The 27,240-nt window shown below is 31.6% G+C and overlaps 2 protein-coding genes across 2 annotated transcripts; one reads left to right on the top strand and one right to left on the bottom strand.

Annotated features, from left to right (window-relative positions):
* Nucleotides 1-15,201: 15,201 nt before the first annotated feature.
* LOC141630066 (protein FAR1-RELATED SEQUENCE 5-like) lies at nt 15,202-20,948 on the top strand. Its single transcript, XM_074442946.1, has 6 exons — nt 15,202-15,280; nt 17,856-18,119; nt 18,659-19,115; nt 19,341-19,596; nt 20,167-20,664; nt 20,931-20,948. Exons 1-6 carry the CDS (start codon nt 15,202-15,204, stop codon nt 20,946-20,948), a joined length of 1,572 nt encoding a protein of 523 aa, XP_074299047.1.
* A 396-nt stretch (nt 20,949-21,344) lies between these two features.
* Nucleotides 21,345-26,956, bottom strand: LOC141634468 (uncharacterized). The gene is made up of 10 exons (XM_074446631.1): nt 26,828-26,956; nt 25,804-26,737; nt 24,884-25,644; nt 24,571-24,754; nt 23,947-24,072; nt 23,711-23,785; nt 22,942-23,615; nt 22,480-22,654; nt 22,126-22,393; nt 21,345-21,979 (listed from the first exon to the last, which is right to left on the bottom strand). The coding sequence occupies exons 3-9, from the start codon at nt 24,940-24,942 to the stop codon at nt 22,343-22,345; spliced, it is 1,344 nt and encodes a 447-aa protein (XP_074302732.1). The 5' UTR covers nt 24,943-25,644; nt 25,804-26,737; nt 26,828-26,956; the 3' UTR covers nt 21,345-21,979; nt 22,126-22,342.
* Nucleotides 26,957-27,240: the final 284 nt, after the last annotated feature.

The following is a 27,240-nucleotide window of genomic DNA, read 5'->3' as shown; positions in this document are numbered from 1 at the left end:
TTATTATTATTATTATTATTATTATTATTATTATTATTATTATTATTATTATTATTATTATTATTATTATTATTATTATTATTATTATTATTATTACACATAACTTTTATTAAGAACAAATCAATTTTTACAAAAACTTGTTTGTTGCTTGAGACACAATATGGGCTCCCAGCCCCTTTGTAATAGCAAAGTTAAGTCGATAAAAATAAAATCAGAACCACGCGCTCCGGCATACAAGGACTCAACAAATTTCTAAACCCGCTTGAGCAAGGCAATGGTATTATTATTATTATTATTATTATTATTATTATTATTATTATTATTATTATTATTATAATTATTATTATTATTATTATTATTATTATTATTATTATTATTATTATTATTATTATTATTTTAATAATAAGATGCGCGCAGCTATCATTAAAATAAAATAAACGTTTACAAGAAATTGGTGGGAAGCCGAGTATATTATTATTATTATTATTATTATTATTATTATTATTATTATTATTATTATTATCACCATTATCATCTTTGTTATTATTATTTTTTTTAAACACCGCAACTTTTATTAAGAACAAATAAATTTTTACAAGAACTTGGTTGTAGCCGAGACACAATCTGGGCTCCCACCCCCTTTTAATAGAAAAGTTAAGTCGATAAAAATAAAATCGAGAGCACGTGCTCCGGCATACAAGACACGGAAAATTTAAATCGCTTGAGCAATGCAATGGTATTATTATTATTATTGTTATTATTATTATTATTATTATTATTATTATTATTATTATTATTATTATTATTATTATTATTATTATTATTATTATTATTATTATTATTATTATTATTGTTATTACTATCATTATTATTATTATTATTATTATTATTATTATTATTATTATTATTATTATTATTATGATTATTATGATTATTATTATCACCATTATGATCATTGTTATTATTATTATTATTATTATTTTTAAACACCGCAACTTTTATTAAGAACAAATCAATTTTTACAAGAACTTGGTTGTAGCCCAGACACAATCTGGGCTCCCATCCCCTTAGTAATAGCAAAGTTAAGTCGATAAAAATAAAATCATTAGCACGCGCTCCGGCATACTAAGACCCAGATAATTTCTGAATCTGTTGGAGCAAGGCAATGTGATTATTATTATTATTATTATTGTTATTATTATTATTATTATAATTATTATTATTATTATTATTATTATTATTATTATTATTATTATTATTATTATTATTATTATTATTATTATTATTATTATTATTATTATTATTATTACACCGCAACTTTTATTAAGAACAAATCAATTTTTACAAAAACTTGTTTGTTGCCGAGACACAATATGGGCTCCCACTTTTGTAATAGCAAAGTTAAGTCGATAAAAATAAAATCGAACCACGTGCTCTAAGATACTAGGACACGAGAAAATTTCAACCCGCTTGAGCAAGGCAATGGTATTATTATTATTATTATTATTATTATTATTATTATTATTATTATTATTATTATTATTATTATTATTATTATTATTATTATTATTATTATTATTATTATTATTATTATTATTATTATTATTATTATTATTATTATTATAACAATAATTATTATTATTATTATTATTGTTATTATTATTATTATTATTATTATTATTATTATTATTATTATTATTATTATTATTATTTTAATAATAAGATGCGCGCAGCTATCATTAAAATAAAATAAACGTTTACAAGAAATTGGTGGGAAGCCGAGTATATTATTATTTTTATTATTATTATTATTATTATTATTATTATTATTATTATTATTATTATTATTATTATTATTATTATTATTATTATAATTATTATTATCACCATTATCATCTTTGTTATTATTATTTTTTTTAAACACCGCAACTTTTATTAAGAACAAATAAATTTTTACAAGAACTTGGTTGTAGCCGAGACACAATCTGGGCTCCCACCCCCTTATTAATAGAAAAGTTAAGTCGATAAAAATAAAATCAGTAGCACGTGCTCCGGCATACAAGACACGGAAAATTTCTGAATCTGCTTGAGCAATGCAATGGTATTATTATTATTATTATTATTATTATTATTATTATTATTATTATTGTTATTACTATCATTATTATTATTATTATTATTATTATTATTATTATTATTATTATTATTATTATTATGATTATTATTATCACCATTATGATCATTGTTATTATTATTATTATTATTATTTTTAAACACCGCAACTTTTATTAAGAACAAATCAATTTTTACAAGAACTTGGTTGTAGCCGAGACACAATCTGGGCTCCCATCCCCTTAGTAATAGCAAAGTTAATTCGATAAAAATAAAATCATTAGCACGCGCTCCGGCATACTAAGACCCAGATAATTTCTGAATCTGTTGGAGCAAGGCAATGTGATTATTATTATTATTATTGTTATTATTATTATTGTTATAATTATTATTATTATTATTATTATTATTATTATTATTATTATTATTATTATTATTATTATTATTATTATTATTATTATTATTATTATTATTATTATTATTATTATTATTATTATTATTATTATTATTATTATTATTATTATTACACCGCAACTTTTATTAAGAACAAATCAATTTTTACAAAAACTTGTTTGTTGCCGAGACACAATATGGGCTCCCAGCCCCTTTGTAATAGCAAAGTTAAGTCGATAAAAATAAAATCAGAACCCCGCGCTCCGGCATACTAGGACACAGAAAATTTCCGAACCCGCTTGAGCAAGGCAATGGTATTATTATTATTTTTATTATTATTATTATTATTATTATTATTATTATTATTATTATTATTATTATTATTATTACTACTACTATTATAACTATTATTACTATTATTATTATTATTATTATTATTATTATTATTATTATTGTTATAACCATTATGATCATTGCTATTATTATTATTATTTTTTTAAACACCGCAACTTTTATTAAGAACAAATCCATTTTTACAAGAACTTAGTTGTAGCCGAGACACAATCTGGGCTCCCATCCCCTTAGTAATAGCAAAGTTAAGTCGATAAAAATAAAATCAGTAGCACGCGCTCCGGCATACTAAGACCTAGATTATTTCTGAATCCGCTGGAGCAAGACAATGGTATTATTATTATTATTATTGTTTTTATTATTATTATTATTATTATTATTATTATTATTATTATTATTATTATTATTATTATTATTATTATTATTATTATTATTATTATTATTATTATTATTATTATTATTATTACACCGCAACTTTTATTAAGAACAAATCAATATTTACAAAAACTTGGTTGTTGCTTTAGACACAATATGGGCTCCCAGCCCCTTTGTAATAGCAAAGTTAAGTCGATAAAAATAAAATCGAACCACGCTCCGGCATACTAGGACACGAAAAATTTCAAACCCGCTTGAGCAAGGCAATGGTATTATTATTATTATTATTATTATTATTATTATTATTATTATTATTATTATTATTATTATTATTATTATTATTATTATTATTATTATTATTATTATTATTATTATTATTATTATAATAATAATTATTATTATTATTGTTATTATTATTATTATTATTATTATTATTATTATTATTATTATAATTATTATTATTATTATTATTATTATTATTTTAATAATAAGATGCGCGCAGCTATCATTAAAATAAAATAAACGTTTACAAGAAATTGGTGGGAAGCCGAGTATATTATTATTTTTATTATTATTATTATTATTATTATTATTATTATTATTATTATTATTATTATTATTATTATTATTATTATTATAATTATTATTATCACCATTATCATCTTTGTTATTATTATTTTTTTTAAACACCGCAACTTTTATTAAGAACAAATAAATTTTTACAAGAACTTGGTTGTAGCCGAGACACAATCTGGGCTCCCACCCCCTTATTAATAGAAAAGTTAAGTCGATAAAAATAAAATCGTAGCACGTGTCTCGGATACAAGACACGGAAAATTTCTGAATCTGCTTGAGCAATGCAATGGTATTATTATTATTATTATTATTATTATTATTATTATTATTATTATTATTATTATTATTATTATTATTATTGTTATTACTATCATTATTATTATTATTATTATTATTATTATTATTATTATTATTATTATTATTATTATTATTATGATTATTATTATCACCATTATGATCATTGTTATTATTATTATTATTATTATTTTTAAACACCGCAACTTTTATTAAGAACAAATCAATTTTTACAAGAACTTGGTTGTAGCCGAGACACAACTGGCTCCCATCCCCTTAGTAATAGCAAAGTTAAGTCGATAAAAATAAAATCATTAGCACGCTCCGGCATACTAAGACCCGGATAATTTAAATCATGGAGCAAGGCAATGTGATTATTATTATTATTATTATTGTTATTATTATTATTATTATAATTATTATTATTATTATTATTATTATTATTATTATTATTATTATTATTATTATTATTATTATTATTATTATTACACCGCAACTTTTATTAAGAACAAATCAATTTTTACAAAAACTTGTTTGTTGCCGAGACACAATATGGGCTCCCAGCCCCTTTGTAATAGCAAAGTTAAGTCGATAAAAATAAAATCAGAACCACGCGCTCCGGCATACAAGGACTCAACAAATTTCTGAACCCGCTTGAGCAAGGCAATGGTATTATTATTATTATTATTATTATTATTATTATTATTATTATTATTATTATTATTATTATTATTATTATTATTATTATTATAATTATTATTATTATTATTATTATTATTATTATTATTATTATTATTTTAATAATAAGATGCGCGCAGCTATCATTAAAATAAAATAAACGTTTACAAGAAATTGGTGGGAAGCCGAGTATATTATTATTATTATTATTATTATTATTATTATTATTATTATTATTATCACCATTATCATCTTTGTTATTATTATTTTTTATTAACACCGCAACTTTTATTAAGAACAAATAAATTTTTACAAGAACTTGGTTGTAGCCGAGACACAATCTGGGCTCCCACCCCCTTTTAATAGAAAAGTTAAGTCGATAAAAATAAAATCAGTAGCACGTGCTCCGGCATACAAGACACGGAAAATTTCTGAATCTGCTTGAGCAATGCAATGGTATTATTATTATTATTGTTATTATTATTATTATTATTATTATTATTATTATTATTATTGTTATTACTATCATTATTATTATTATTATTATTATTATTATTATTATTATTATTATTATTATTATTATTATTATGATTATTATGATTATTATTATCACCATTATGATCATTGTTATTATTATTATTATTATTATTTTTAAACACCGCAACTTTTATTAAGAACAAATCAATTTTTACAAGAACTTGGTTGTAGCCCAGACACAATCTGGGCTCCCATCCCCTTAGTAATAGCAAAGTTAAGTCGATAAAAATAAAATCATTAGCACGCGCTCCTAAGATACTAAGACCCGGATAATTTCTGAATCTGTTGGAGCAAGGCAATGTGATTATTATTATTATTATTATTGTTATTATTATTATTATTATAATTATTATTATTATTATTATTATTATTATTATTATTATTATTATTATTATTATTATTATTATTATTATTATTATTATTATTATTATTATTATTATTATTATTATTATTATTATTATTATTATTATTATTATTATTATTATTATTATTATTATTATTACACCGCAACTTTTATTAAGAACAAATCAATTTTTACAAAAACTTGTTTGTTGCCGAGACACAATATGGGCTCCCAGCCCCTTTGTAATAGCAAAGTTAAGTCGATAAAAATAAAATCAGAACCACGCGCTCCGGCATACTAGGACTCAACAAATTTCTGAACCCGCTTGAGCAAGGCAATGGTATTATTATTATTATTATTATTATTATTATTATTATTATTATTATTATTATTATTATTATTATTATTATTATTATTATTATTATTATTATTATTATTATTATTATTATAATTATTATTATTATTATTATTATTATTATTATTATTTTTATTTTTATTATTGTTATTATTATTATTATTATTATTATTATTATTATTATTATTATTATTATTATTATTATTATTATTATTATTATTATTTTAATAATAAGATGCGTAAGACTATCATTAAAATAAAATAAACGCTTACAAGAAATTGGTGGGAAGCCGAGTATATTATTATTATTATTATTATTATTATTATTATTATTATTATTATTATTATTATTATTATTATTATTATTATTATTATTATTATTATTATTATTATTATTATTATTATTATTATCACCATTATCAGTTGCAACGTGGACATCCTCATCAGAGATAACAAGATCGCGGTTCATCAATGAACAATTGAACGGATTAAATGTCTTGACAATCCATCTGGCCAAATGGCCATTGATTTCTTCTGACTTAAGTTGTAACAACCCTCCGAACCCCATACTGTGTATGGCTTCAATTTGCATTTCAGATGGCCCCAACTTGATGAAATTAGTTATCAAGGAAGGACTCATCCGAGTGAGGAGAGGCTTATACTTTTTTTTTTTTTTTTTTTTGATGACGAGGGGTTGATATGAGAGGCTTATACTTGTCAGAACGCTTTCTTCTTTTTATACTTTGCGTTGGCTATTTGCTTGTTTCTGCTGCTTTCCTCTTGTTCTTGTTAGGAGGCAACTCTAGTGCGACTTCGTCGTGAACTTTGTCTTTAACACGCGGACTCCATTGCCGCGGTGAAATGTGTTCTGCCTCTGCTGCTGTAGGGTTTGGTTTGGGAGAATTATCTGTCAAAGTAGTCAGCATTAGTAAGGTAGCTTATTTCATGTATATACTAAATTGTTTTATACGCATAGATAGTTATTTGATGCATATACAAGGTTGGTCCGTGAATTCATAAGACCATTGTACGCCAAACCAAACAGTGATTAGCTTCAGGTAGACAGCTTATTTCATGCAGATACGAAGTGGTTTAATGCACATAAACAGTTATTTGATGCATATACAAGGTTGGTCCATGAATTCATAAGACTATTGTACGCCAAACCAAACAGTGATTAGCTTCAGGAAGACAACTTATTTTATGCAGGTACGAAGTTGTTTAATGCACATAAACAGTTATTTGATGCATATACAAGGTTGGTTCATGAATTCATAAGACTATTGTACGATAAACCAAAGAGTGATTAGCTACAACAAGACAGCTTATTTCATGCATGTACAAAGTTGTTTAATGCACATAAACAGTTATTTGATGCATATACAAGGTTGGTCCATGAATTCATGAGACTATTGTACGCCAAACCAAACAGTGATTAGCTTCAGGAAGACAGCTTATTCCATGCATGCACAAAGTTGTTTAATGCACATAAACAGTTATTTGATGCATATACAAGGTTAGTCCATTAATTCATAAGACTAGTGTACACCAAACCAAACACCGATTAGCTTCAGGAAGACAGCTTATTTCATGCATATTTTTATTCGAACAGGAAAACCTAAAGACACCCTAGAAGGGGACGAGTGAACCCTTTTTTGGGGACGGGATTTTAAAAAGGGGCCCTGGTGTCCTAAAACGGGACGGGAAAGTGTTTAGGGTTGGATTAGGCGGACCGCTACCGCGGGTCCGCCTAATCCAACCCTAAACCTTTTCCCTTGCTATTGTCATTCGAACACGAAAACCTAAAGACACCCTAGAAGGGGACGAGTGAACCCTTTTTTGGGGACTGGATTTTAAAAAGGGGCCCGGGTGTCCTAAAACGGGACGGGAAAGGGTTTAGGGTTGGATTAGGCGGACCGCTACCGCGAGTCCGCCTAATCTAACCCTAAACCCTTTCCCTTGTTATTGTCATTTAGAACACGAAAACCTAAAGACACCCTAGAAGGGAACGAGTGAACCCTTTTTTGGGGACGGGATTTTAAAAAGGGGCCCGGGTGTCCTAAAACGGGACGGGAAAGGGTTTAGGGTTGGATTATGCGGACCACTACCACAGGTCCGCCTAATCCAACCCTAAACCCTTTCCCTTGCTATTGTCATTCGAACACGAAAACCTAAAGACACCCTAGAAGGGGACGAGTGAACCCTTTTTTGGGGACGGGATTTTAAAAAGGGGCCCGGTTATCCTAAAACGGGACGGGAAAGGGTTTAGGGTTGGATTAGGCGGACCCGCGGTAGCGGGTCCGCCTAATCCAACCCTAAACCCTTTCCCTTGCTATTGTCATTCAGAACACGAAAAACTAAAGACACCCTAGAAGGGAACGAGTGAACCCTTTTTTGGGGACGGGATTTTAAAAAGGGGCCCGGTTGTCCTAAAACGGGACGGGAAATGGTTTAGGGTTGGATTAGGCGGACCGCTACCGCGGGTCCGCCTAATCCAACCCTAAACCCTTTCCCTTGCTATTGTCATTCGAACACGAAAACCTAAAGACACCCTAGAAGGGGACGAGTGAACCCCTTTTTGGGGACGGGATTTTTAAAAAGGGCCCGGGTGTCCTAAAACGGGAAGGGAAAGGGTTTAGGGTTGGATTAGGCGGACCGCTACCGCGGGTCCGCCTAATCCAACCCTAACCGCGGTCCGCCTAATCCAACCCTAAACCCTTTCCCTTGCTATTGTCATTCAGAACAAGAAGAAAACCGCAAGGCATGGTTGTTTAATGCATATGGATGCTTTTTGATGCATCTACAAGGCTACTTGATGCATTCATAAGGGTATTGCACCTTAAACCATCACCATTAATATTCAAACAAACAACATATACTGGAAATCTTTAAAAGGGACAAGAAAAGGTAAACCCTCACCATTGTTGTTACCAAAAAGCATATCTGGTGTTACTTGCTCAGTAACTTTTGGTTGGATACGTGGACTCTGTCGACGTGGAGGAGGAATTTGTTCTGGCTTTGCAGCTGTAGTACTTGGGTTGGGAGGATTATCTGTCAAAGTAAGTAGGTTAAGAAGGCAGCTTATTTCAGGCATATACATGGGAATTTTAATGCACTGAGATTGTTTTTTGATGCATCTACAAGGCTGTTCCATAGATCCAGAAACTTCATGTAATTATGAAACAATGAAAGCTCGATGATTAATAAAATAAGGAAAAGAAACTTCATTAATAAAACATATCATCCATACATGACAAAGCTTTACAACATTGAAAATGGGAAAACCCGACTACATAATATTACAAATGTGGCTTAATACATGGAATTATACAAGAGTACCACAAAAGACTGAAAATAGGGCAACTTTAAGACCTGAACCGTTAAGGGCCTAAATACACAGACATCAAAATGCCAAAAACTGTCAAACTTTAGCAGTTGAGTTACATATAGAGGAAAAAACCGAAAAAAGGCAAACTGGCCCGAGTTGCTAAGTCTGTTGAAATGCCAACTGCTATGTCACGTGCAGGAGATGGCGTGGCTAAAGCATGAAGCAACTCATTCACATGTGCACGTTCAGCATCATCAAGAGCGTTAAGATGTTCTCTTTGGAAAATATTTTTCTCTTGTTGATGATGCTTTGAGCAATTTAGCCGCCAAAATCTTCAATCATAAAGCATTTGCATCTTTTATAAATTATTTTAGGCCCCTACGAACAATTCTTACACCATTGATATCATTGGTCCGTAGAGAAATGCCATATGCATGTTCAATGCGAGGTGCAGTTGGGTGTATGAGGAAAAGCTGAGACCAATTCCTACAGACCAACGCCATATTTGCCTTATCTTCGTTAAAATCTAGTTGGTTAAATATGTTAGTCACTAGATCTTGATTATTGAAAACATCATCAAGTTGGGCTTGATAACAGATTGTCGGTAAGTGAACTTTGTCTAAGGGAGCAAATGACAAACCCATAGCCTCTTTTTTTCTCTTACGTAATTCTTGACAAAAAGTGCTTTATCTTCTTCATAAATATTGACTACCCACCCCTTGCACCAATTGGCCATACTTGGCTATGTATAAGTAGTTGACCAGTAAGAGAATGACCTACAAGCATCACAAATTGAACTCTCGAATGAAAAAACTAGAAATAGGAACTAGTAAGGAAAAGAGTACAAGCAGTCCGTCATTTGAAAATCACATAAAGCATGCAGAAAAACACTAAGATAAATTCAGGAAATATCACATTAAGCAAGCAATACAGGTATTGCATCCAAGTTTAGAGAGAGCATTAAAATGTAGTCTATCATTATTTTGGGGTAAGGAAGGGATGAAACATAAAAACAGACAAAGCTATGCAGATGTTCTTACAACATACTTCGGTCAACAGCATCATTTAGAGTTGAATTTGTTGGGTTTGGTGGGAAATAATCTTTCACTGATCTACCTCCTTTTATTTGTGTAATTTTGACTTGTGTGTTTTTCTTCCTTGCAACAGTCTTTCGCCTCATATCTGTGAATATATTGACTGATGTTAACACAGGTGAAAATAGAAATTTCGGCCAATGCACAACCGAGAGCATTTAGATTTTGGAAAATATGCAGATTTTCCGAGTCAAGGGCCCTCTACTAATTAAGCATTGTCACCTTATCGACAATGAACCTACTGCTAATTTTAAAGTGACGCCGTGTTTGATGCGGACAGGGCCTTATTTGATTCACATTGAACCCTATTTTATGCACGCTGGACCTATTTCATGCACGGACAGAGGACGGGTATCCTAAAACCTCAACTTACTTGGCTAAAAAATACTGAAAACAACAAGCAACTACCAGCTCGACTATTCTTTCAGATCCAAACAATATAGATCATTTAAAACCAAAAGACCCTCACAAAATACGCAAATTCAATTATTTAAAAGTACTTGAACATGCAATCAGAATAAAAACTCACAAATCCTCAAATTCAATTATTAAAAATTACTTGAACATGCAATCAGAACAAAAATGCAGAAATCGCTAAACTATAAGCAACGTATAAACTCTGATTTTCTATGCAAATGTGTTCAATACATTAAAACTCTGAATTTATATCCCGAATCTAAGAATTCATTATAGAATAAAAATAAAAAGACCTTAATTAGGGAAATAACTGCAAATTAGGGTTAATAGTTGAATATGAATTGATGAATGTCGAGGGAATTGATGAATGTCGAAGGAAAAAATACATGCATGATAAAATTACAGTACAATCGCCATTATCCGAAGCATAGTACCTGAATTTGTAGGAATGAGATTGATAAATCTCGCGAAAATGCTGCGATGAATGGATTGAACCGTAATATGAGAAGCAGATGATCGGATACGATGAAGGTAGGATAGAGATGTGCAGCGACGACGATCGGAAATGGCGACGATCGGAAACGGGGATGATGAGGGTCGTAGAGAGAGAAGAAGATGAGTGAGAAAGGGAAATTTGGGAAATTAATGAAATTGAATGGTTTGAGGAGTTGAGCGCGTAAAATTGTAATATTATTTGTATTATTAATTAGTAATGTTAATATTAGTAGTATTATTAGTGGTTCTCATCATCCTAGTGGTTCTCATATGATCCCGAATCTATATATATATATATATATATATATATATATATATATATATATATATATATATATATATATATATATATATATATATATATAAAGGGCGGGTCAAAGTGCGAACTAAAGTACGATGCGAACCGTACGAACTGTTACCTACCACTGGATCAGAGACTCAAAGTCAACGACCAACATTAAAAGCCTTCTAACTTCCACAGACCAATCCCCCTGATATTAATCTCTCTTATTTTCTTTCATACCCTTCTACCACCCACCACCCTCCCTCCACCTCCCTAGACCACCACCCTCCGACGGCGACCTATTTGATGGTTGTCCGACGACGATCAAGCAGACGGTTTTACTTTTTATCTTCTCCTTTCTTGTTTTTTACCGTCTCTTCGTTCTATCTCACGCATCGGCTTTGCTCCGGTGACTAATTAATTTCTCCGGCGACTTACTCTAGCATACTATCGCCGAATTTCCATTGCATCTCCCTTCTCCGGCGAGTTAGATATTTTCAACTCTAAACTTGTGATTTTAATTTAGATCTACTAAAAAAGAGGTGGAAATTAAAAAAAAACGTAAAAATGGCTTAGTCGGAACATTTTTACTCGGGAAATGTATTCCTCAGCCAAATTTGAGTCCAATAATGGTGACGATATGGTGTTTGTGGGTGGTTAACTATTGGGTCAACTAGTGTGATGGTTTTAGATAATTGAACTTGTTTATGTGAGGGTTAGCTTTTTTGCTGTAAGCTTATTGTATATGTCAAACTGCCAATTATGTGTGTAGTTGTTAAAATGTTGATCTTAATTAGTTACAAAGTTTATGAGCTTTTTTATGTGAGGGTTTGATATGTTGTTTGATATTTGCTGTAGATTGAACATATCTAGTATCATAAAGAAATATATTTAGCTAGTTAAAGTTATGTATCTAATAACTTAAAGGTGTGTATCTAGCAAGTTAAAGGTATGTATCTAGTAACTTAAAGAAGTGTGTCTAGCACCTTAAAGATATATATCTCATAACTTAAAAAGTGTATCTAGCAGCTTAAGGATATGTACCTAGTAATTTAAAGGAGTGTAGGCAGCAACTTAAAAGAATGTATCTAGTAACTCATATGAGTGTATTGAGCTAAATAAAGATATGTATCTAGTAACTTAAAGGGGTGTATCTAGCAACTTAAAGGAATGTATCTAATAACTTAAAGAAGTGAATCTAGCAATTTAAATAAGTGTGTCTATCCTAAATTAGGACGGGGTCATACGAGGGGTAAAGTGAATCCTTCTCGAGGGAGATGAGGTCATATCACTTAGTGTTCGGTGCGAACCTAGTGTACGTTTCCCACGAGAGCCTAATTTTATATCGTTTTTGTATTTAAAATTGAGATGTTAAGAAGTCAGATCACTTGGTACATGGGATACTGTGTTATTCTGGACTTGATATTAACAAAGACATAGCGGAGCATGCTTTTATTATGAGTGTCAAGATAGAGCATCATCAACGAAATGATCCTCATACACTGAAAATAGTTGATGTTTGTAAATGACTAAATGACATTGTTACTGGTAAAAACTACTTCGTTTGGAAGTATTGCACTATCGGCATACAGCCATATAAGGATGCCAAGTCCATTCTCACTATTTTACAGTTGTTTGGCCCTTTCTATTAAAGCAACTATGGTAGAGCCAACACATTTACTGCAAGTTTCCCACTGAAGAATAATGTGAGATGTTGGACGCTCAAAAACTGAAGGTAAATAAATAACTGAGCACAATAACAAAATTTGGATCCAAACCTAACCCGAAGTATTGATTAATTCAGTTTTGCAGTCCAATTTTTCATCAACAAGAGTTGATTAATTCAGCTAATTCACTAAGCGGACTTTGTGATTATTTTATCAGTGAAATGACTGTAAATCAAATATAGGTTTGCAAGAACGACGACAATTTCTGGATCTTAGAAAGATATTAAAAGCAGCAATAACAAAGGAACTGCAAAAATGAACACATGAATTCATGAAAACTAGTGATATAGCTGCGAGTGACTTTTTTTATGAACCTCATCCCGCCGTTACATTCTAATTTAGTAGATCCGATCGTGTGACCTTGCGAGTCATATAACTTGAGTGTTACCCGTGCGTCTGTATCCCGCTATTGCGAACCCGAGTTATGTATCTACGAAAATTTGAATATGTATCTACATACACAGAGAAACGTATCTCGACTAAGTTCAGCTGCTCTAGCTATCAAATCTCGCCATCGCAGTTACTCACTAAAAATACAACAATGTAGACCCAACAAAGGGTCCAAAGCCCAAAATTAGTGGGTACTCCAAAATAGAGGTTATACCTCATTTTTACATCAACCATTCAAGAGTTAAGAGTCTTACTGCACAAAGTTCACGGTAAAACTATGTTTACTACATGTATTACTCCCACTTTTAACACCTGAAATGCCTCACTGAGCTAAGTTTACCGAAATGCATTTGACAAAATGTCATCACTCATACCATTTATAATTCCCTGCGTATCTTTTCTCATTCGATTTTCTGACATTTAAATGTAAGAACATTTCCTGAGGTACTTACTGCTCAAATTGAGCGCTCTTGGTGTGAACCAACTACCAAGATACCCATATTACTACCTCAGATACATATTCGCAAAAAAAAAAAAAAAAAAAAAAAAAAAAAAAAAAAAAAAATTACCTCAGATACATATGGTATTACTACCAAATACACATGGTATTGCTACCGGATACACAAATCCATTTGTGTATCCGCTAGTAATAGCATGTGTATCCGGGCTGCTAATTTGTGTACCTAGAGTCCTAGAGTAATAATTTGTGTATCCTACCACAACCTAATCATTAACTGCCACCACCCACCACTACTCATGCTAACAACCACCAGAATGGCCATCACCCTAACCAGTACCACCACCACTCACTGGATCGCATCCTCTCAGTACCACCACACCATCATCCCATTAGTAACACTGCATAGGCATCATTGCACTCCATATTTCAATCGTCGGTGAAGTTGCCGACCATCACAGATTGCCGAAATGAACTGTGAAGCCACCACCTCCATTGTAAAAAGAATCAGATATAAATGGGCATTTGAGGAGAGCTCAATGATGCGACTGTGATGTAGTCGTTTGTCGGCTAGTGGAGGACGCAAGGACTACCACCACTACCAGCAGCAGTCCGCCACACACCCCTGATTAACACCACATAATTACCCATAGGCAACCAACGCCCATATCCGCCACCACATTCCGACAACCGACATGAGCTGACACACTCCAGCGCGATCTAGTGATAGCCGCTCCTCCGCCGCATTTCCACATCACCACCTCACATACCGACGATTAATCGTGCTAACCCACAACCCCATAAATCAAGGTTAGCTTATTGTTTTCAAGTTATGATCTGAACATTAGATCTTAAAATAAACGAAATAAAATCTTAGAAACCTAGTTGCGTCGGTGACATCATCGGAGAAGGTGGCTTCATTGAAGAAAGTACAACGAGGATCGTTGACAACGCTGTCGTCGATAATGGAGAAATCGTTGAACAAAGAGCACCACAATGGCGGCGTCGATGATGTTGCTCAGTGAGGCTAGGGTGATGGTCGAAGTGGCGCCCTATCTCCGGCGTAGGTGTCTGCGTCAGTGTCAATTGCTTGCAGGGGTGAGAGTGAAATGGGTGAGAGAGAGGAGGGAGTAGTGCGGGACTGTGTGTGGAAGGAGATAGAGTAGTTGGCAATTTGGGTTTTTTATTTAGTTCGCACAGTTCGCATCGAACTTTTGGTTAAGATTTGATCCTATTTCTATATATATATATATATATATATATATATATGTAATTAGGATCACATAAATCACCCTATCTTTTTGAGACATCATGAAATCAATGATATAATATCACACGTTATATTAAATAATATCACAAACATAGTATCACACGTTATACTAAACAATATCACAGCTGGAAAAAAAAACTTTTTGAAAAAAAAAATTGAAAAAAAAAATCGTCATATTGTTTTGTAATACAATATCACACGTTATGCTAAACAATATCACACATTATACTAAACAATATCACAGCTTTCACGAAAAAAATTTGTTAAACAAAATTTCGAAAAAAAAAATTGAAAAAAAAAAATTTCGTGATATTGTTTTGTAATACAATATCACAAGTTATGCTAAACAATATCACACGTTATACTAAACAATATCACAGCTAACACGAAAACAAAAATTCCGGAAAAAAAAAATTCGAAAAAAAAAATTTCGAAAAAAAAAATTTGAAAAAAAATTTTGAAAAAAAAAATTTGAAAAAAAAAAATTCGAAAAAAAACAATTCGAAAAAAAAAATTTTGAAAAAAAAAGTTTTCGTGATATTGTTTTGTATAGGACGTGATATTCTTTTATGGACTCAAATATTTAGGTGGACTCACCGGATCCTACCTCTATATATATATATATATATATATATATATATATATATATATATATATAGAGAGAGAGAGAGAGAGAGAGAGAGAGAGAGAGAGAGAGGCAAGATCCGGTGAGTTTCCCCCACATATATAAGCAAATGAGTTGACAAAACCCAATTATAAAATTTGAGCCGTCATAATTTTCCTGGCTCTTTCTCCCCCTTTCTCTCTCTACTGATCAAACACTCTGTTTCATCAAAAAACCACGCGAAATTTTTTCATCATTTCTTCAAATTTTGATCAACAAATTCATCAGTTCTTCAAGATTTGATCAACAATTCATTCATTATTTTGATTTTTTCAATTAAAACTATCAATTTGTTCATCAATTTTTCGAAATTTGATCAACAATTCTCCGAAAACCCTAATTCTTCAAATTCGACTGAAGGTATTGATATTTCTTCCGATTTCTGATTTAATAATCGAATAATTTCAGTAATTGAATCAAATAACAAATTCTGACTTGATTTACGTGTTTTTTCCATAAAATTCCGCTTCAACGATCTTCAATTCGATTTATCAAACGCTTACTCTGCTTGATAATATTACTGATAATCAAACAACGATGAATTCAGGTGTAAATTTGTGACATAATGCTGATTTATTAACTGTTGTTATGTTATTAGGTTGATAAGTTTTTTGTAAAAATTATTGATTGCATGAAGATTGTTTTCATATTGTTACACATTTTGTCATTATAATAACAACTACATAATATAACAATAATTGCATGTAGGTTTTCATTCATGATATCATTCAATATCTAGTATTTGACTAACTGGATTACAATAATACAATAACCGCGCTTACAAAGATTAAAATAGCTTTGATATTACATTAAAATAATTGTGTGTGCATTGTGGTGGACTAGGCTACCAATTTCACTAAAACCATCCCCTCTCGATAGAATAATTGCATTTGTATAATACAATAATAAGCTGAATTACAACGTTAAAATAATCTATGAGCGAGAGATTGTTTTTTTTCATAATAAATGCTACTTTATAGGATCTGACAAAAAAATCCTTACAATAACTACTCTATAATAATGAAATAACTTTAATACTACATTAAAATAATTGTGTGTGCATTGTGGTGGACTAGGCTACCAATTTCACTAAAACCCTCCCCTCTCTGATAGAATAATTGCATTTGTATAATACAATAACTGAATTACAACGTTAAAATAATCTACGTAGCAGAGATTGTTTTTTTTCATAATAAATACTATTTTATAGGATCTGACAAAAAAATCCTTACAATAACTACTCTTTAATAATGAAATAACTTTAATACTACATTAAAATAAATGTGTGTGTATTGTGGTGGACTAGGCTACCAATTTCACTAAAACACTGCCCTCTCTGATAGAATAACTGCATTTGTATAATACAATACCTGAATTACAACGTTAAAATAACTGCTGTAGCAGAGATTGTTTTTTCATAATAAATACTATTTTATAGGATCTGACAAAAAAATCCTTACAATAACTACTCTTTAATAATGAAATAACTTTAATACTACATTAAAATAATTGTGTGTGTATTGTGGTGGACTAGGATACCAATTTCACTAAAACACTCCCCTCTCTGATAGAATAATTGCATTTGTATAATACAATAACTGCATTATAACGTTAAAATAACTGCTGCTGCAGAGGTTGTATTGTTTTGTTTTGTATAGAATATAAGATATTGAAATTAATAATACCATAACAGTTCTCCTGTTTTAATGTTTCCAGGCATTGAAATTAATAATACCAATGCAACAACTTTTTCTACACCTCTTGTTGCGTCTGAAACAGGAGAAATTACTATCCATAATCTGGGATTGAGATATACTCCAGGTGGCAGTGAGAAGTGGAATAGGATGGTAGAAAATGGTTTCAAACCTGCTCTGGGGTTAATGTTTGTAAAGCTGGAGGAGGCAATAGAGTTTTACAATTTATATGCTGTGGCTTGTTGTTTCATACCAAGAAAGTACACACAAACAAGATTCCGTGATGGTTTGATAGACAAAAAATCAATGGTCTGCAACAGACATGGATTCAAAGAGGATCGCAAAAAACTCAAACCTGTTGTTGAATTTGAAAACACAGAAGAGAAAAAGAAGAGGAAAAGATCTGAAGAGCCAAAGAAAACAAAAATAACAAGATTTGGTTGCAAGGCAAAAATACGGTTTTGTGCTGTATTCAATGACCTTAAGGAGCTAATAGGGTATGCTATTGATACGTTTTATGAAGATCATAATCACGGACTCTGCTCACTCAAAGAACGGGAATTCCAGAAAAACGTAAGAACACTTAACCTTTACATGATGTAGACAATTGTTAACAATTGTAAACTCAACATCGGGCTACCAAGACATTTAGAATTATGGCGGAACAATCAAATGGGTATGCAAACATTGGTGCATCTCTCACAGAATTCAAAAACTTCAAAAGAAATATTAAATGTTATATAGGTGACAAGGATGCTGACATGATTCTCGATTATTTAAAGGCGCTTTCTGAATCATAAGATGGCTTTTACTATGCTTATCAAGTTGATGAGGATAATTGTTTGGCTAAAATCTTTTGGGCAGATGCACAAGCAAGAATGAATTATTCCTTGTTTGGGGACACCATCACCTTTGATCCTACTTACGGTACTAACAAGTACCACATGGCCTTCACCCCATTCACTGGTGTTGACAACCACAAAAAATCAGTGACTTTTGCTGCTGTACTTATCGATCATGAGAACGATGGGTCATTCATTTGGGTGTTTAAGAAGTTCCTTGATTGTATGGGCAACAAGGAACCTCAATGCATTCTTACTGATCAAGATCCGGCAATTAAACTCGGGGTGCGTTCTGTATTCAAGAAAGCAAGACATCGCTACTGCATGTGGCATATAATGAAAAAACTTACCGATAAAGTTGAGTCACAGATTTGTAAGGAGACTGACTTTGTTGAGCGGATATGCGGGGTTGTTTGGGATACTGACTTGGAACCCATTGAGTTTGAAGAAAAATGGACTCAATTGATTAATGACTTTGAGTTGATGATAATACTTGGTTGACATACATGTATGGCAAAAGGCACAAATGGATACCTGCTTACTTTAGGGATTTGCCTTTAGGCTGCCTTTTGAAGACTACACAAAGATCAGAGAGTCAAAACAGTTATTTTAAAAGATTTGAGAGCATAGATGACACACTTGTAGAATTTTGGTTGTGTTTTCAGAGTGCAATGGAACAACAACGCTATAATCACAGATTTCTTGATGTCTTTGCAAGTGACAAAAGACATTGCCACAGTTTCTTCTAAGACAATGATTGAAAAACATGCCTCTAAAATCTACACACATACTGTTTTCTATGAGTTCCAAGAGCAAGTGCAAATGGCTCCCTGTTCGTGTGCCGTTAGGGGGTTTTCTGAGCAAGGAAACATGCACATTATAAATGTTGAAGATGCCTACAAGAAGCATAGAATATTTCAGGTTATTCAATTTTATAAACATAATTGTCTTTTTACTTTACCATACAATAACTGTGATAAAAGAATACAATAACCGTGTTTTACCATTAAAAAAATCATGTGAAAACTATACAATAATCACAATTATGCTTTACAATAATTGATGTTGAGTTTATTTGCAATTGTTCTGATTTTTTTCCATAAATATATTAATTTGATAATGCTTTACAGTAATTGTTAATGCTTTACACTTGCCAATTTGTTACAATAATCAAGGATATGCTTTAAAATAAATTTGAAAGAGCTTTACAATAATCAGATACATGAGAGCTTTAAAATAATCAGAGGTATGCTTTAAAATAATTGGGCAAACGCTTTACAATAATCAGCTACATGAAAGCTTTAAAATAATTGCATTTGATCATTTGAATAACTTAATAATCATGTGAAAACTACTTTGTAACATTATATTAAACATAAAAAAACTGAAGGACTTCTACCTTGGTGTTAATTGCTAGTCTGCATAAAATAATTCATGTTGAACTATATAATAACTATTTTTGCCTTTTAAAATAACTACACTGTAATGCAGGTTGCTCACATTAACGAATCAAAGGAAACAACATGTACATGCAAGATGTTTGAGAGGAAAGGAATCCTTTGTAAACACATTATATGGATTATATCAGGAAAAGGACTGCAAAGCATACCGGAGCAGTACATCGAAACCAGATGGACGAAGAAATCATATAAAAAGCCTTTGTATGAACTGGATGGAAAGTTATTGCAAGACTACGATCCCACTGATTTGAGAAAGTTGGAATTATCAAGGGTATGGTCAGAGTTTTATGCAACAATAAGTGTTCTTAACTCGATGCCTAAAAATCAAATCAAGGAGCTAAGTTTGATACTTTTACAATTCCGAGAGAAAATAAATCCAACTAAAGAGAGCTTGACAAAGGATCAAGAACTAGAAATGCTCTTAGGTTGTTCATTAAAATCAAATATTACTGTTCTTCCACCAAAAATTGCAAAAAACAAAGGAAGCGGCAAGAGAATGAAATCAAACAAGGATAAGGCAATTGAGAAGGTAAGCAAACCGAAGAGGCTATGTAATAACTGCAAACAAATGGGACACCATGATAAGAGAAACTGTCCAAATCCGTTTGTTGAGCATGCTTTGGTGGAAGAAGATGAAGAGGAAAATGAAATGGAGGATGAAGATGAAGAAGAAGAATGAAAAATGCATTACGCTTTAAAATAATCAAGATTACGTTTTAAAATAATCCATATTATGCTTTACAATAACCGCAAGATTGCAAAATAATTGTGTTAGACTTTTTTACAAATAATCAGGGATATACTTTACAATAAGTGTGTTAGACTTTTACAATAATCAAACTTATGCTTTACATTAATTGATGTTGAATTTTTTTGCAATTGTTCTGATTTTGTTCATTTAATAATACCTTGCGCTATTACAATAATCATGTGAAAACTATACAATAATCACAATTATGCTTTATAATAATTGATGTTGAGTTTATTTGCAATCGTTCTGATTTTTTTCCATATATAATAAATATATTAATTTGATAATGCTTTACTGTAATTGATAATGCTTTGCACTTGCCAATTTGTTACAATAATTAAAGATATGCTTTAAAATAATTGGGGAGGAGCTTTACAATAATCAGATACATGAGAGCTTTAAAATAATCAGAGGTCTGCTTTAAAATAATTGGGCAAACGCTTTACAATAATCAGCTACATGAAAGCTGATAGAATAATTGCATTTGATCATTTGAATAACTGTCTAGAGATATTACAATAACAGCTTAAAGGCATTACAAAAACACTAACTTGTTCAGTCAATCAATAACAGCTACATCAAATTTGTTCAGTCAATCAATAACAACTATCTAAACATTAGATTATCCAACAAATCTATCTAGAATTGTTTGCTAAATCCATCTATAATCAATCAATTGTTCTTTTATGTGTTTCGCCGAGAAGGACCAATGAATTACCGTTGTTTTAACCCTTTTCCTCCCCGATCTTCTGTCTTTTAAAAGTTCTTTCTCTACTTCCAATATACTCCGCCTGAAAATTTCCACTTCTTCCAAAAGAGACGCTCTTGACTCGTTGACATCTGACATCAACAAAATAGCCACCATCTCAAGCCATATAGGAATCCTCTCAACTTTCTTCTTAACCGCATACAATCCTTGCTCGTGCTTCCCTTCATATGTGAGCATGTGAAACATGGTGAAAAATCTCGATTCCTTATCAGCCTTGACATTCGCTTTCCATTCAAAATCAACATTCACGAATGTAAATGTGTTAATGAGAACTCCTTCTTTTGCTGTTTTCCTTGTCTCCAAAAAGTCAGAAAAACAATCAACCTACAACATGTACAAATAAAAAAAAGAATTAGAAAGCACGACTATACAATAACAAATTTAAAACAATACAATAACTTTGTTACAGCAATACAATAATTCTGACTGAAAATAGCATTTGTATATGATCAGGAGTTAGAAAAACGTACTGCAATCTTTGCAAGTCTGTAAAAATTGGATTTTTCCCAATCTTTATGCGACGTATGGTCCAGCACATCAACCGTCTTATTCATAAAGTTCACACAAACACAAAAGTAGTACTTCTCAAAAGACAACAGGATGAAGACAAGGTCCACATCGATCTCAGAGTTTACAACATTTTCACCTAAATAATAGGACCAAAACTGCACAACCTTGTCTTTACTTTCACGCATCATCACTATCCCCTCCTTGCTCTAGCATGTCTTCAAAGATTCCCTATAAATACCATAAAACTGTGAAGAAAATTGAAGATAAATGATTAAACATTCTCTAGTAACTGCACAATGAAAAACAGATCATACCATATGTTGTGTCCCAAGGAACATCATCACTGGTGCTTCTTTCTCCTTAACCTCCATGAAATTCAAGACAACTGACCAGGCAGCTATTATGCGCAACTCAGTGTAATTTTCGGGTTTCGTAGAAAGAATATCAGACCTATCCAAGATAGCATTGCCCGTAGAAAACAAAAGTTCACTGCAAAGGAGTAAAAAAAAAGCTTAGTAATATTTTAAAAACAATATTTAAAAAATAACTACCAGCAACAATAACTGAGTTTTTCATAATACATTAACTATGTTAATGTAATACAATAATCGATTATTGTACTACATTAACATAGTTATTGTATTATGAAAACTCAGTTATTGTAATTTGTAAAAAAGATAGAATAATTGAACTTGTAGAATACAATAACTGCAATACATTATTAGAATAATCACACAAACTTGTTTCTCATTGAGTTTGGAGAAAAATGAACATACTCATTTGCAAGATTGTAATCATCCAAGAAACAATAATCAACAACTTGTTTCTTCTTTCTTGGCATAGCGCGTGTATATCTGCTGTTAGCCCTCATAATTTTTGAAACAACAACAAGATTTGTATCTCCTTGCCCGCGCTTTATTGAGCAGCCAAGACCATCAGAGTTCGGTCTACTACCTCGGCCTGATCTAATCATCACATCGCTCATAGGTGTATCAGGCATACTTTTTTTCATAGACCTCGGAGTACCTACACCATCATCCGGTTCCTCTGCCATAACCCTAACAGCTTCCAAAGCATCTGCTTCAGCCCTTTCCGCTTCCAAATCAGCTAGCTTACGCTTCTTAAGCAAAACAGGCAGCAAAGGTGCCTTTGTCTTTGTAAAATCATCAACCAAATCCAACAATTGTTTCCTAATTTTGTTGATATCGGCTAAAACCAAGATGGCAGCTATCTCAGCTCTATATATGATCCTTTTCAATAGGTCATGCAACTCTGATTTGAACAACTTCCCAGCATAAAACATCATATGAATCATAACAAAAACACCACAATCCAAATTCTGGGACCCTTTCGATTTCCACCCAAAAGCCACATTTACAAATTTGAAATTGCAGACCTCACTGCCTCTTTCAAAACCTTTCTCGACAAGAAAACTACCAAATATTTCAACCTGGTTACATTTTTAAATCAAAATTCATCACTCAAGAACAAAAAACATAACTAAAAGAATTAGATGAAAACAAAAACTTATAATAAGGTACATACAATAGAGTTGGTAGCCAACACCCAGATACTATCTTCAAAATCATCATATACACGATTGTCAAGATAGTCCACAGTCTTCCCCACAAAATTAACAACAACACAGAAAAAATGATCTCCAAAATGAACAGGGATAAAATACATGGCATGATAAAACAGGCGTATATAAACCTTTGATGTTCTCAACAATAAAATAATCAACAGAAGAAAGAAAGAAGAGAAAGGATTGGAAAAATTACCAAATCGGCACCAATGTCAAGAGAACCTTCGTTGTTCTCAATCACAGTGTCCCAAGCATTACAAATTTCCTTTCTGTATAAATCTTTCTCATCATCAGCAGCTTTGATAAGCTTAAACAAAGAAGCCTATGAAAAATATTACCATACTATAAGAGAAAATGAAGTATCAAAATTGAAAAAACTTGGTTAACTGAATATAATAACTACTATTCTGCTTTACAATAACTATCACAATAATAACAGCTTTCATAATACAATAACTGAGTTTTCATAATACAATAAATATGTTATTGTAATACAATAACATTGTTATTGTAATACAATAATCGATTATTGTATTACGATAATATAGTTATTGTATTATGAAAACTCAGTTATTGTAACTTGTAAAAAAGATAGAATAATTGAACTTGTATAATACAATAACTGAAATACAGTATTAGAATAATCACAGAAAAATAAACAAAAATGAAGAATAGGAAAATTGAAGAATAGGAAAACTGTTTTAGCTGAATAAAATAACAGCTAATATACTTTACAATAATCAAGTAACTACAATAGAATAACTGTCATAACCATTGTAAATTTACTGATACAGAAATATATAAAAACAATTTCACATACCGAATGACTTGTACAAAAAAAACTTCTTGTGGAGGATAACCCTTTCCCAGCCTTGACCAGCATGTCATTAAGTAAAAATGACCAGCAATCAATCACATTTGATGTGATCATAGTCTTAGCAGACAGTGAAATAATGTCATCTCGAGTTAACATGTTGTGAAATGAAAACACAACCAAATCCTCCCTGCGACATGGAAACAAATTATATAGTAAAGACAAAAACCCAAACAACAATAAAAGCTTTAAAAACCAGATATATTAGCAAAAAAAAAAGAAAAAAAAATAGAGGGAACGAAAAACATATAATGCTTACCCAATTCGTAGGTTATGATCGTGCAGAAAACAATAATCAAGTACAGTCTTCCTCCGCATTAAAATAAGAGCAAAAAGCTCCTTGTACTTGCACAAAAAAACAGAAACTACAACTGCATCAAGATTGGGTCATTCACAATTTAAATCACACCCTATACCTTAATTCCCAAAAAACGTATGCTCAGGCATAACGTCTGAATGCAGCAGGTAAGCACTTATAACAGAATTATCTTGCATTTTATCACCAACAACAACCTCGTTGACAACTTTGTTAACAACGTCATCCACACTACTCAAGTCCACAGCTTCATTCTCAACATCAATATTATCAATGCCGTCATTAGTTGGCACCTCCTCATTCGGTTTCTCAACCGCTACATCAGGGATCTTATTTTTACCTTTCTCCCGAGAATAAAAAACCTTATATTTTTCTGGATCAAACACTAAACCCCCATTCCTTTCATCTTTTCGCTTTTCATGCTCCCCCTTTTCATGCTCCTTGCAAAAACTTTCATACAACGGCAGTTTACTTCCCGCCTGTTTCATTTCCTCAGCTTTTTCACAAGTAAAATGGAAATATTTAGTGAACAAAGAATCATCGTCACTAATGAAAGCAGGAGTCGAAGAAACTGAAGTGGTTGTCGAAGAATCTTCAACTGTTGAAGAACCACACTCCTTTCCCATCGCTTCCTTCCGTTGCGTGTACAAATGGAGAAATATCTCAACATCCCTCTTCATCATCAAAAGATGTGCTTGGGAAACCTAAGAAAAAAGAAAAAAAAGAAAAAAAGAATAATTATACTAAGTCTTTACAATAATTTACAATAATTGAAAACATAACTGCTACAAAGCTTTAAAATAACTACACTACACCTTTACAGTAACTACACAAAAATGATTGAAAGACTGATTGGAACTTACATCAGCGGCCTTTGCTCGAATAACATCATCGATATCAAACAACAGTCGGGCGATTCCGAGATACTTTTTCCCGTGTTCGTTTTATCAACGACTGCACATACCTCAGCAGCTTTTGCTTCTCTTAAGCGTTTGCAGACAGGATACACACCATTGACATATTCCCCATTCCCTAGGGAACCAGAATTGAGCTCTGAAATACACCTACTAACAAAAGACTTCTCATCCCAGTGCTTGATAAGAGGAGTCTCAGAAGACATTGTATATTCCTTAAAAGACATACGATGGAAGTATGCCACCATAACAACAAGTATGCAACCACGCAAAGTAGAGGACCCAGTTCTACACCGCTCAACACCTTCAACTAATTTATCAAACACATACCCACACCAATCCAAATGGTGGATACGTGAAACATCTTGCACCGCTTTAAGAATTGAAAAGTCAATTCCATAATTTGAAGGGGGAGCAAGGACAATGGACATAGCATAAAGCACAAACAGCCTCCGAAATTCATCTCCCCCATTATCCCCCCACAGCAGTAATTGCATTATAAACAGCAGGGATAGTAACATAATTTGTCCCTTCTACCTTAAACTTCTTCCGAAACTCAGCTTTCAACGTTTCTTGTGAAGACAATAAAATATGTCCAGTGTAAACAACCTCAACCTTATCATCACCATTTGGCAATCCAAAAACATCATACACATCATCTTTTGACAGAAAAAATTTGACATCTCTTGCTTGAAACATATGAGCAGTAGCATTAAAGTGTTTTAAAAACAATGGTATAACACCCAATGGTATACTGTTCACTTTAAAATCAAGCAAACCACCAAATCCGATTTCAATGACAGCCTTTTGCTGATTTGGACCAAGTTGTTTTACCAGATTAACGAAACCATTAGGACGATAGCTCACTTTAATGTTTGCAGCACTGAAAATGGAAAATCAAGCAAAATATAAAAAGAATAACACATCAAATAAATAGAAACTCATAACAAGGGGGCAGGACACATATACTCACATGTTCAATCTTGGAGTTCCAGGAACCTTACTGAGCTTCTTTTTTGGAAAATTTACTTTTGAGCATTTCAAATCGCTTTATTACCATCTTCGGCTCCACCTTTCGTTTAGGACCCATTTGTTTTTATCACTGAGCAACATAATACAAAATTATCAGAATAAACACAAAAAATATGACAACAACTAATACAATAACTGAGTATAAATAATACAATAATCAGCATACAGTAATACAATAACTGGACTTGACTAAAATGATAACTAAATAATACTACGTATAGAATAACTAAATTACTATATTACAATAACTATCACAATACATTACAATAATAAACATCACTATATTACAATAACAACATCACTATATTACAATAACAAACTTTTCATATTAAAATAACTGGACTTGACTAAAAG

The sequence above is a fragment of the Silene latifolia genome, chromosome Y (assembly GCF_048544455.1).
Source record: "Silene latifolia isolate original U9 population chromosome Y, ASM4854445v1, whole genome shotgun sequence".
NCBI lineage: Eukaryota > Viridiplantae > Streptophyta > Magnoliopsida > Caryophyllales > Caryophyllaceae > Silene > Silene latifolia.
Note: the sequence above shows the minus strand (reverse complement) of the source record. Positions and strands in the feature narration are given on the sequence as shown.

Coding starts and splice junctions, on each gene's coding strand:
- LOC141634468 (XM_074446631.1), bottom strand. CDS start 24,942: ATGCGGAGGAAGACTGTACTTGATTATTGTTTTCTGCACGATCATAAC. Junction 24,755..24,883: donor GATCATAACCTACGAATTGG/GTAAGCATTATA, acceptor TCCATGTCGCAG/GGAGGATTTGGTTGTGTTTT. Junction 24,073..24,570: donor TTTTTTGTACAAGTCATTCG/GTATGTGAAATT, acceptor TATTTTTCATAG/GCTTCTTTGTTTAAGCTTAT.
- LOC141630066 (XM_074442946.1), top strand. CDS start 15,202: ATGGCGGCGTCGATGATGTTGCTCAGTGAGGCTAGGGTGATGGTCGAA. Junction 18,120..18,658: donor ACAAACAAGATTCCGTGATG/GTTTGATAGACA, acceptor ATGCTTATCAAG/TTGATGAGGATAATTGTTTG. Junction 19,116..19,340: donor ACTGACTTGGAACCCATTGA/GTTTGAAGAAAA, acceptor TTGTGTTTTCAG/AGTGCAATGGAACAACAACG.